The sequence below is a fragment of the Ctenopharyngodon idella genome, chromosome 7 (assembly GCF_019924925.1).
Source record: "Ctenopharyngodon idella isolate HZGC_01 chromosome 7, HZGC01, whole genome shotgun sequence".
NCBI lineage: Eukaryota > Metazoa > Chordata > Actinopteri > Cypriniformes > Xenocyprididae > Ctenopharyngodon > Ctenopharyngodon idella.
Genome location: NC_067226.1, coordinates 27,688,395 through 27,701,170, shown reverse-complemented (window position 1 = coordinate 27,701,170; position 12,776 = coordinate 27,688,395). Strand labels below are relative to the sequence as shown.

Sequence of the window (12,776 nt, the reverse complement as noted above, 5' to 3'; positions counted from 1 at the left end):
TGTGATTAAAAGTTAAACACGTCGGTCATGAAGCAGAATAATTTAATATTTTACTGGTATACAATTTAAAACATACTAGAGATACTTCAGACTTTATCAATAACATCAACTTATCAATATTAAGGTCCAAATGTATTTGCACAACATGAACATCCCAGGCCCATTAATTTGTTTTCACTTGTAACAAAGGAAAGACAATTACACTTTCATTGAACAGACGACCGATGAAATAATGCTCTTTACTATGAATTAGTGGGTGGCTCTTAAAAGAGCCTTTTTGATAAAACACATGGGGGAAAGGGCTGAGTTTATTTCTTTTTGGCTGCTGTCTTTTTAGGCTTGGATGTTTTAGGTTTCGCCGTTTTGGGTTTGGCTGCCTTTGCCTTTTTTGGGCTCTTGGTTGGTTTTTTAGGAGTTGCTGCTTTCTTAGGAGTTGCTGGTTTCTTTGCCTTCTTGGGGCTCTTTGTTGCCTTTTTAACGGCTGGTTTCTTCACCTTCTTAGGTGATTTCTTAGCGGTGGGCTTCTTTGCTGCTGGAGTTTTGGGTTTCTTTGTTGCTGCAGTTTTGGGCTTCTTAGCGACAGCAGGTTTCTTGGCTGCGGGTTTCTTGGCTTTAGAAGCAGCTTTCTTTGCGGGTTTTGTCTTGGTCTCGGCCTGTTTCTTGTTGAGCTTGAATGAGCCGGAGGCGCCGGTCCCTTTGGTCTGGACCAGGGTACCTTTAGTCACCAGATTCTTAACGGCGATCTTGACGCGGGAGTTGTTCTTCTCCACATCGTAGCCACCGGCAGCGAGCGCTTTCTTCAGGGCAGCGAGGGACACACCGCTCCTCTCCTTAGATGCGGACACAGCCTTGACGATGAGCTCGCCGACGCTTGGGCCTGTTCTCTTGCGTTTAGCTGCTGATTTCTTCTTGGCCGCTTTGGTTGCCGCAGCTGCTGAAGCGGTTTCTTCTGCCATGATTTCTCGGAACAAATCTGGACTCTCACAAACTGACTGTGATCAACAATGAGCCGCTGCTGGTCAGAGCTACGCATTTAACCACAGCATGAGAACCACGTAGACTCAACTTTCCCTGCTCTCTCTGAGCTCCTTCAGAAGCAGACGGTGCTTGTGTTTTCTCCGTTCACGTTTGAAGCAAAAACTGAAGTGGTAAAATAGTTTTGGGAAGTAAAAACAACATATACATCGAGCAGAGGTATTGAATTTTACTTGGAGCCCAAAACACGTAACGAGTTAACCTTTATTTTAGCACCGTCAGATCAAATCCACAGCGTATACGCGGTAAAGGAGAAGGTTGCTTATACATTTCACGTGGTTTATGTAAAGTAATAGTGGTAAACGACTTGGCTTTCCCCCCATGTGTTGAATTAACACTTTGACAGTGGCTTTAATGAAAGGAAGATCGCGGAGGGATTTGTGAAGTGTTTCATTCAGAAGTTGTTTTGGGCTGATTGAAGCACACGCCACATCTGTCTGTGTAACTACTCTTCGGTCACTGCTGATTCTCACATGTTAAATGCTTTATGGTTGCAGGATACTTTACCCAAAGGTTTTAACTTTCAGTAACAGGTTTTGCACCCTGATACTGGGTAAATGTGAGTTTTGTCCATGTTTTATTTTATTGTCTGATAACATTTGACTTTATATATATCTTTGTGTGTCTATTCAAATAATAGTTGAATATACAAACAAAGCCTTGATTTTGTAGTCGTGTTATGTGAGCGGATAAATTATGCTTATACCAGTGTGTTATGGCCTAAAGTATAACTCAATACATTATTCTGGATTGATTGCAGTTTTGAACAGCTTTAGATGTATTATGAAAGTGATTGTTAGGGTTAGAAAATTCATGTCATTTTTGTTATTTATAAATTTATTAATAAATATTTTACACATTTAACAGAACAAAGCATCATAATGCCATCTGTATATTTTATGGGTACACTTTACAATAAGGTCTCATTTGTTAACATTAGTTATTTTACTAACATGAACTAGCAATGAGCAATACATTTTCTAGTATTTATTAATATTTGTTGATGTTAATAAATCACATTGGACTTTAAATGTTGACAAATTGCTACAAAGTCTTACACGTGGAATATGGTAATGCATACAAAAACACTTTTGTGACAGCAAAGCAGTTTAAGATTATTATCTGATCATATTATAGACAGTATGTTTTCAGTCAACTAAAAATGGATGGACAAAATCCAGAATTTGCCAGTATTTAATGACAGATCCATTGGATTCCCTGTTTATTCTATCAATCATTGTATAAAAGTAAAACAAGCTGTATTGCACAAGGAGTCTGACAACAGCCGGTATGATCCACACTGCTCTGATCTCACCATCATCAAATCCGTCTGATTACATGAAGAAACAGATGATACTTAGACAAACTAAATCCAGAAGAACTGTGGCTGTGTCTCCAAGACGCTCGAAAAAAACGACCTGCAAAGCTACCTGAAAAATGGTGCGCAAGTGTACCTGGACAAAAGCTGTTTTAAATGCAAAGGGTGATCACACCAAATACTGATTTGATTTGGTTAACAGAAGTTAATTGATAAATAAAATCTATTTATGACAGTATTTTTGAAAGCATCCTCACTTTACAACATTTTTACACAAGTGCCTAAAACTTCTCACAGTACTGTAGCTTTGCAGGTCGATTTCTTCAAGCATCTTGGAGACACGGCCACAGTTCTTCTGGATTTAGTTTGTCTCAGTGTCATCTGTTTCTTCATGTAATCGATCTACTGTCTGACTCGGTGAAAAGGAGGATTTGGATGCATAGATGTGGATGTTTTCAAGGTAAGATATGTTTATTAACGAATTATTAAACTTCAACAACCATTTTTATGTTTATTCGATCTTGTTTTTTTAGTTTTAGCATGAAGGCACATTTTTTCTAAGGCGAATTAACGTCTCGGGTTACTGGTGTAACCCTTGTTCCCTGAGTAAGGGAACGAGACGCTACGTCGAATGACGTGATGGGAACCCTCTGCGTGATTGCGTCGTGAAGCACTTCTGTATCCAACCAATGATGAGACGAGACGTCAGAGGCGGGTGACGTCACGGACCAGGAAACTATAAAGCATACCCAGAACAAAGAACGCTAGCTTCTGAATTATGGCTGAAGCAAGACGCTCCCAGGTACGCTGGGGGTACGGCAACGTGACGTAGCGTCTCGTTCCCTTACTCAGGGAACAAGGGTTACACCAGTAACCCGAGACGTTCCCTTTCGTGGGAACTATCGACGCTACGTCGAATGACGTGATGGGAACGCTGTCCCAACTACGCCGTATCACCGAGTGCCTGTCTGCGATCTTGTGGACAGAACCGAGGAACCCGGAGTAGCGCTCATGTCTAGGTTGTAAAACCTGATGAATGTGTGCTGGGACGACCAACCAGCTGCATCACATATATCATTCAATGATACTCCTGACATTAATGCCTTGGAGGCCGCCATACCCCTGGTGGAGTGAGCACGGACATCTAGAGGACATGGCTGTCCGGCCGTTTCATAGGCAAGTGAGATGGCCTCGACCACCCACTTACTCATCCTCTGCTTAGATGCTGGGCCCCCTTTCTTAGGGGACCCATAACATACGAACAGCTGGTCTGTTTTTCGCCACAGGGCAGCTCTGTGGACATATGTATCTAAGGCCCTGACGGGGCAAAGCAGATTGCGTTTCTCCTGATCCGGATCTACAAAAGGAGGAGGACAAAAAGCCTGGAGCACAATAGGACCTGGGACGTTGGTGGGGACCTTTGGCACGTAGCCAGGTCTAGTGTGTAGGAAAGCCTTAACCATACCAGGCGCAAATTCCAGACACGAAGGAGCAACTGACAGTGCTTGTAAATCTCCTATTCTTTTAAGAGACGAGATTGCCAGAAGAAATATCGTTTTTAGAGTGAGGAATTTCCCTGACACCTTTTCTAGTGGTTCGAAGGGAGCCTCAGCTAGCCCCTCTAGCACTATAGCCAAGTCCCAGGCTGGAGTTCTTGTGCGCACTGCAGGCCTCAGCCTCAGCGTGCCACGGAGGAAGCGTATGACAAGAGGGTCTCGACCCACCGAGCAACCCCCTACCGGAGCATGATAAGCCGAGATAGCTGCTACGTAAACCTTCAATGTTGAAGTAGATAATCCTTCCGAGAATTTTTCTTGAAGGAACTGAAGCACAAGGCTAACAGATGACTGGACAGGGTCCGTATTTCGTTGGCTACACCAAGTAGAAAACAACTTCCATTTATATGCATATAGCTTCCTTGTGGAGGGAGCTCTGGAGTGAAGGATGGTCTCCACAACCTCGGTTGGGAGACCAGCCTCTATGAGCCTTGCCCCCTCAGAGGCCAGGCCCACAGTTTCCATAGTTCTGGGCGGGGATGGAGTATTGTGCCGCCCGCCTGAGACAGGAGATCCTGCCTGAGAGGAAGCTCCAATGGAGAGCCGTCTAACAGGGACATTAGGTCCGCAAACCATATCCTGGTCGGCCAGTACGGAGCCACCAGTATTAGGCTGACCCCTTCCTGGCGTACTTTTTCCAGAACTCCCGGGAGCAGAGCGACCGGGGGAAATGCATACAGACGTAGCCTCGGCCACGTCTGTAGCATAGCGTCCAGCCCCAGAGGTGCTGGGTACGTTAGGGAGTACCACAGTGGGCACTGGGTTGACTCTCCCGAAGCAAATAGGTCTACTTCCGCTTGACCAAATCTTTTCCAGATGAGCTCCACCACCTCGGTGTGGAGTCTCCATTCCCCGGGCGTCGGCGCCTGCCTCGACAGGGCGTCCGCTCCCACATTTTGATGCCCTGGAATATATGCTGCTTTCAATGAGAGGAGCTTTCCCTGGGCCCACAGGAGGATCCGACGGGCCAAGTTGCAAAGTCGGCGAGACCGCAGACCCCCCTGATGGTTGATATATGAGACCACCGTCGTGTTGTCCGTGCGGACCAACACGTGATGGTCCCTCAGGTCTGGGAGGAAGTGTTTCAATGCAAGAAATACCGCCATCATCTCCAGCCGATTTATGTGCCAGGAGAGCTGATGGTCCTCCCATAAACCCTGAGCCGAGCGACCACTCATGATCGCCCCCCAGCCCGTGAGGGAAGCATCCGTCGTAAGCATTACACGACGACGAGAAGTCCCCAACACAGGTCCCTGGGACAGGAACCAAGGCTTTTTCCACATGACCAGAGCACGAAGGCATCGCCGCGTGACTTTGATCATGCGAAAAGGATTTCCCCTCGGAGAAAACCCCCTGGTCCTGAGCCACCACTGTAAGGGCCTCATGTGCAGAAGGCCAAAAGTTACCACGTTGGACGCAGCTGCCATAAGACCCAACAGTCTCTGAAACTGTTTTACAGTGAGTGACTGGCCTAACTTCACCCCTTTCACGGCCCCGAGAATGGAACTCACACGAGCAGGGGATAGATATGCCTGCATCGTGGTAGAGTCCCACACTACCCCTAAGTAGTTGGTAATTTGATTCGGGACCAGCACACTTTTCTTGGCGTTGAGCCTCAGCCCAAGCTTCTTCATGTGCGACAGAACAACATCTCGATGTTGAACTGCCAATCGTTCTGTTTGAGCTAATATCAACCAATCGTCGATATAGTTCAGCACGCGGATGCCCTGGAGTCTCAACGGAGCCAGAGCTGCATCCACGCACTTCGTGAACGTGCGGGGTGATAAAGATAGGCCGAAGGGAAGAACCTTGTATTGGTAAGCTTCGCCCCCGAAAGCAAACCTGAGGAACTTCCTGTGATGAGGATGGATGGATACATGAAAGTATGTGTCTTTCAGGTCTATCGCCACAAACCAGTCCTCGGACCTGATCTGTGGGATAATCTGTTTGAGTGTAAGCATTTTGAACTTTAACTTTTGTACAGATCGATTTAGCACACGTAAATCTATGATCGGACGTAATCCTCCATCCTTCTTTGGAACAATGAAGTAGCGGCTGTAGAACCCTGACAGCTTGCTGGGAGGAGGAACCCTTTCTATAGCTCCTTTTTGCAAGAGTGTCATAACCTCTTGTTCCATAATCAGAGACTGCTCTGGGGTCACCACTGTTGGAAGAACCCCGTTGAACCCGGGCGGCCGAGAGCCAAACTGTATTTTGTAACCCTGTTCTACAATGAGCAGCACCCATTTCGAAATGTTCGGGAGACGTTTCCATTCTTCCATAAATTCTACTAAGGGAACCAGTCTCTCGAGACTGGCCTCTGATGTTTTTTGAGCACTTGGCTCGTTGGTCTGACACGGCGCACCGGCAGACAAACGAATCAAGTGATGACCGACCCTCCTCGGAGGATCGGTGGAGGCCGCTGCGCCCTGACGCACACTGGGTGGCAGGGTTGGCAGAACGGCCCCCTGAGGGCGCCGAAGGGGAACAGGTACCAGATTTTTTAATACCCGAACCTCTCCGGGAGGGGCTGCCCTCGTAAGTCCCGGACAGCTGGCGTCAGGACTTCTTTTTTGAAGCCTTCCGGGAAATAATGACGGTCCTCAGATCCGCCCTACCCCCGGAAGACTTCGCCTGTGCTGGCCGCCCCGGTCCCCAAGCTCTCTGCGGGGGAGCACGGGTGGCCACACTGGCCTTCTGTTGCGCTCTGTGCGCCGAGGAGCCAGCTATCGGCTGAGGCTGCTCCCGCTCAGCAGCCCCAGGGGGATGAATACGGCGGGGAAGGAATCTCTGGAAGGCCGCTGATTGTTTACGTGTCTCCTGGAACCTATCGACGACAGATGACACTGCGTCGCCGAATAGGCCCACAGGAGACAGCGGCGCATCCATGAGGATGTTCTTATCTTTCTCCTTTATATCTGACAAATTGAGCCATAAGTGCCTCTCTGTGGCCACCAAGGCTGCCATAGAGCGGCCAATTGATTTGGCCGTCTCCTTGGTGGCCCGGAGAGCTAGATCTGTCGCCCTCCTGAGCTCCTGTATGGTCTCAAATGTCGCTTCCCCGCTTTCATCTATTTCCCCCAGCAGATCAGCCTGGTAAGCTTGCAGAATGGACATTGTATGAAGGCAAGCTGCAGCCTGACCTGCTGCCGAATAAGCCTTGCCCACCAAGCCCGATGTTGTCTTTAATGGCTTAGTGGGCAATGTCGGGGTCTTAAGGGACGATGCAGACTCGGGCGAGAGATAGCTCGCAAGCGTCTCTTCGACCCGAGGCATCGCCCCATAGCCGTGGTGTTTCAGCCCCACGATGTTACTATATGTGGATGTTTGGGGGCTGAACACACGATATTGCACAGGTCTATTCCACGACCTCGACACCTCGGTGTGGAGGTCGGGAAAGAACGGCAGACCCCGACGCTGGGGTAGTGACCGTGCGGGGAGAAAGCGCTCATCAAGCTTGCTTTTTGGTTTCGTTTCGCTTCTCTCCGCGGGCCAGTCTATTTTTAGCTTATCGACTGCCCTGGTTACTACCTCCAGCAGCTCCTCATAAGCTGGAGACGAGGATGGCGGGTCCTCATCTCCAGCCTCGACGCTCACCACGTCAACCTCCTCAGAGGAAGATATGTTAAGCGTCGGTGTCTCCCTCCGGGGGGAAGAAACCGCAGCGCGTGCTTCCACCGCCAAAGGAGAGACACTGGGTCTGGCAGGTAAGGGGAGAGATAAGGCAGAGCCCGTCTCTCCCCCCTCTACCAGATCCATTTGTGATCCCCACGAATGCAGCCTCCGCTGTGCCTCAGCAGCAGCGGGACCAGATCCGCGGGGAACACTCGCCGCGGCACCCTCCTCAAAGAGCGCGCGGCGTGATCTTAATACTCTGAGAGTGAGCCGCTCGCAGTGTACACAGACAGCCCCCTCGAGAGCTGCCTGTGCATGCTCGACTCCCAGGCAAACAACACACATCTCGTGTGTGTCCCCACCCGAGATGAATCGCGTGCAGGGAGGCACACACTTGATGAACTGCTGCTTATTCATTTTTTCCGCCATTATATATATATATATATATATATATCGTGTCTTGTGAGTGCTTTTGAAACTCTTGTCCTCAGACGAAGAGATCACTGTGAGCAGAAAAACGGGACAGACAACACTAAATAAGACACACAAGATACAGAGAGCGCTTGCTGAAGACAACAGAAGCTAGCGTTCTTTGTTCTGGGTATGCTTTATAGTTTCCTGGTCCGTGACGTCACCCGCCTCTGACGTCTCGTCTCATCATTGGTTGGATACAGAAGTGCTTCACGACGCAATCACGCAGAGGGTTCCCATCACGTCATTCGACGTAGCGTCGATAGTTCCCACGAAAGGGAACTTATATTTTAGTTCTTCTCAGTTATAAAAAGAGTAATATTTATAACGTTGATCATTGTAAGATATAACGCTATGCTGTCGACTTGACTGTGCATCATGTTTGCATTTAGGCAGATTACGCATATTATTATTATTATTATTTTTAATAACAGATTCATCATTTCAGCGATCTTTGCTAGCATTATATGCTAACACACTTCATTAAATATATACGTTATCTACATTGTAAAAATTTATAGGATTTCACATTAAAATGTCTGTCCACAAATATTGGTAAATTTGATCATTTCAAGATATGTGTTCAACTGACTGTGTATTTTTGCATGTTTGGACAGATCTGTGAGTATAACTGCTTCAATGTGCATTTTACTTTGCTTGAAATATAGTTTGAAAATATGCCAACACAATGCACAGAGTGTGTCATTCAATCATACATAAACTAAAAATGTATAGGATGTTAAAACAAGTCGTGTTCTTTTCAACCTGAGTCAATTTTATTAAATAATAATAATAATAATAATAATAATAAAGTGTATGTCATCTTTACTATTTCAGAAACCTCATCATTTTGGGACAATAATTCAATTACGGTATATGTAATATTTTTTCATATTTTTTGTATTAAAACTAAAATTTACTCGTTTCATTTCTTTGTAAAAATTGTTGATGTCGATTTTCTGTTTTTTTGATTTTCAGATATGTGAGTTTTGTGGCAACAGAACCCATCCCGTTTAAAGTTCCAGTAGTGTCAGTTACTTTTCAAATGTTCTATGGTCAGATGAAACAAAAAATTAGCTTTTTTAGCAGCAAACACTTAAGATGGGTTTGGTGCACACAGGGGTAAAAAGTACCCCATGTGTACAATGAAATATACGGCTGTATCTTTAATGTTGTGAGCCTATTTTTCTGCCGGAGGTCCTGAACATCTTGATCAGATACATGGAATAATGGATTCTATCAAATACCAACAGATAAAAAACAGGGTTCCCACGCGCCCTGGAAAACCTGGAAATCCTGGAATATTAATGACCAATTTTCCAGTCCTGGAAAACACATGGAAAATGAGAGAAAACATAGATTGTCCTGGAAAAAAATCTTGTCCTGGAAAATTATTATTTTTAAATGTTCTTCATTAAAGAATTGGAACAATTAACGTTAGTAACAGAAAGCGCTCTGTTCAGGGATGCTGAGTTTTGTCTCGTGTTGGCGGGTTTCAGGTGCTAGGAATTAAATGCTCGAATGTTTGCAGCAAATGTTCACTACGCAGGTAATATTTAATTACCTTGTTAATATTATTGTAAAGTAATTATTTTGATACGCATGTGCAAGGGGTCTGCACGGCGAATTACAGCATGCGTGACGTCATTTGTCTGAGAATAGGTTATCGATTTGTTAAGTCTATTTTATTTAGAATCGTTGGAACGTCTTGCATCTCCATGACAAATCAGACCCAAACTTCCCAAACCTGTTTTATGAACGATATAGGAAGTGAAAATGAGATGCTGACACGATGCACAGCGATAATTGCATGTTCATAGTGCAGCACAGACTTGCAACATGAGGCGGAGGCCGGTAATATAATAGTACTTATATAAATGTAATAAAGGCACGTTTGCAAACGTGATACTGATTTTCTGCAACCGTTCACTAAACAAGACGTCAATATAAGTGACTTCCCTTTTAGACAAACTATTGTCTGTTTGCTCTGTTTCACCAACCATAGTAGTTCCAAACAATGCCGGAGCAGAACGTTTCTCTTAGCAACATGCAGTACAGTGGCGTTTCTTTGCCGAATGAATCTGCGTTTTTGATTCATATCTTCGTTTTTGAACGAGTCGTTTGAGAAACGATTCATGACCCATTCATGAAGACCGTCTTTTCTTCATTCCTAAATGAATATTCAGAGATGATCTAGACAGGTATATCGAAACCATCCAATGCTCTATTAATCCCAAAGCTATGAAAACTGTTTCTCTTTATTCATCCTTTTTGTCCTCTTAAGGTTTACATAGCCTATATTGCATTGTTGTTGTTTTATTACCCTGGCAACTTATCTGTGTTTATGTATTTTTCTTTTTTTGTGTTTTACATGTATCTGTATTGATTTAATGCTGTGATGTTTTGTATTGTTTAATTAAAAGGAAGAAAGAAAAAAAAAATCATTCCTAAATGAATAAGCGTTTTGAATGAATCGTTTGATAGAGTGACTCCAATGATTCACTCATTAAGACTGTTATTTGCTGCCACCTGCTGGTGGTCTTTCTATTCTACATTGTATATATTTTAAAACATTAAACTTGTTGCATTATTTATACAATTGTGACATACTGTTTGTTGATATTTTATTAAAACACTAGATTATTACTAGTGATTTTTGGTGTCATTTTATTAAATAGTTGGTTAATATAATATGAATATATAACATAACTTAAAATAAATATAGAATGTGTGCTTTCCAAAAAAGAAAAGACAATGAAGTACAATGACCGGATACAAAATTAGAACAGGATATGATGCAAAAAGAGATGGTAATAAAAATAAAGCTATAGAACATGTAAAGGTGCTTTATACCCTTCATTGCATCTGTAACACTTCTGATCTTAAATTACAGAAATAAGCAAGACAAATGTCAGGGAGGCAGTGCAAGTTTAAGAAGGAATGGAAAGAAGATCCCCAGTTCAGGGACTGGCTAGGGGAAGTATCAGGAGATGTGCAAAGGGCGTATTGCAAGTTTTGCAAGAAATCCTTTGATGTTGGTAACATGGGTCTCTCGGCACTCAAGAGTCATGAACGAGGACAAGGCCATGTAAAAAGTTGCTACACAAATGAAAAAGGAGACAAAAATTACACATTTTCTCAGGGAAATGACTTCTGAAGGCGGAGGACAGGACATTTGCAGACAAAGCAAAGACCTACAGGCAACCACTGTAGATGTAGAAAGTGGCTGTCAGGGAAGCATAGCTTTTCAAGTGTCCAATACAAATGAAGAGGCAACATGCTGAGGCCAACAAGGGAGCTCAACACTGTCAAAGTTCTTTTCAAGCCAAGCTGTGCTTGAAGCTGAGATTCGTTGGGTAATCAAAATGGTCAGGTCACACTACTCATTCAACTCCAGCTCTGATGTGTCAGTCATTTTTAGTCAAATGTTCCCAGACAGTGAAATTGCCAAACGGTTTGCATGTGGTGCAACAAAATCTGCTTACCTTTTATCCTTTGGCTTGTGCCCATATTTCAAAGAGGAGTTGATCAAAGATGTCAGGAAGGCACAATGCTATGTTGTGTCATTTGATGAATGCTTGAATAAAGTGACACAGAAGGAACAGATGGATATTATTGTCCGTTACTGGTGTGATCGTGAAGAGAAAGTAGCTGTGCACTATTTTGATTCAGAGTTTATGGGACATACTCAGGCAGAGAAGCTTTTGGAGAAAATTAAGAAAACTCTCTCACCACTTGATCCCAAGAAGCTCCTGCAGATCTCAATGGATGGCCCTATGGTCAATTGGAAATTCTTGAAGCTGTTCCAAGAAGACAAGAGCCAATCAGACCCTGATGCATCAAAGTTGCTAAATTTGGGAAGCTGTTCTTTGCATGTTGTGCATGGAAGCTTTCAAAGTGGAGAGAAAGAAACGGGTTGGAAGGTGGGAGATGTACGGAGGGCTCTTTGGTAGTTGTTCCATGACTCACCAGCCAGACGTGAGGATTTCATTGAGATGACCAAAACATCAACATTTCCTTTGAAGTTCTGTGCTCATCGATGGGTAGAAGACTTGGCAGTTGCAGAGAGAGCAATCGAAATTTGGCCCGCAGTGCAGACGTACATCAACAGCCACAGGAAACTTCCGAAAAGCAAAGTTCCATCATCAGCATCATACTGCACAGTAAAGGAGGCTACTGCAGACCCTCTTTTTGTGGCCAAGCTCCATTTTTTTGCATTTGTTGCTAGACAGCTGAAGCCATTTTTGGAAAAATTTCAGACCGATGCCCCAATGGTCCCTTTTTTAGCAAAGGAGCTCCAGTCAACCACGAGAGACTTGCTATCATGCTATATCAAAAGGGAAGAACTGGAAAAGTTAAAGACACCTCTCCAGCTGCTGAAACTAGATCCTCAAGACAAAGCAAACCATGTACCACTCAAACAGCTTGACACTGGATTTGGTACAAAGCAAGCTTTAGAAAAAGCATCTGAAAACCTCAAGGAACATCCTGTAAAAATTCAGCTGTTCAAAAAAGAATGCATCTCCTTCCTTTCCATGACTTGCAAGAAAATGATGGAGAGAAGTCCCCTAATGTACCCAGCTGTGCGGCACTTGAGCTCCCTTGACCTTGTGATCGTGGTCGCAAACAGAGATAATTCAAGAGAAATGTTTCAAAAACTCTTGCAAGTTTTGCTCAATGCTGGTTGGTACACTGCACCTCAGTGTGATGAGGTTCTTGCACAGTACAAAATGTTTTTAATACACGTCTACACACACCATAAAGCAGAATTCCAAAATTTT

The 12,776-nt window shown here is 44.4% G+C and overlaps 1 protein-coding gene across 1 annotated transcript; it reads right to left on the bottom strand.

Annotated features, from left to right (window-relative positions):
* Nucleotides 1-25: 25 nt before the first annotated feature.
* LOC127515303 (histone H1-like) lies at nt 26-1,776 on the bottom strand. The gene has a single exon (XM_051898823.1). It carries the CDS (start codon nt 954-956, stop codon nt 309-311), a length of 648 nt encoding a protein of 215 aa, XP_051754783.1. The 5' UTR covers nt 957-1,776; the 3' UTR covers nt 26-308.
* Between the last annotated feature and the right edge of the window lie 11,000 nt (nt 1,777-12,776).

What these genes read in the sequence shown, in the direction of transcription:
- LOC127515303 (XM_051898823.1), bottom strand. Translation starts at nt 956, where the DNA reads ATGGCAGAAGAAACCGCTTCAGCAGCTGCGGCAACCAAAGCGGCCAAG.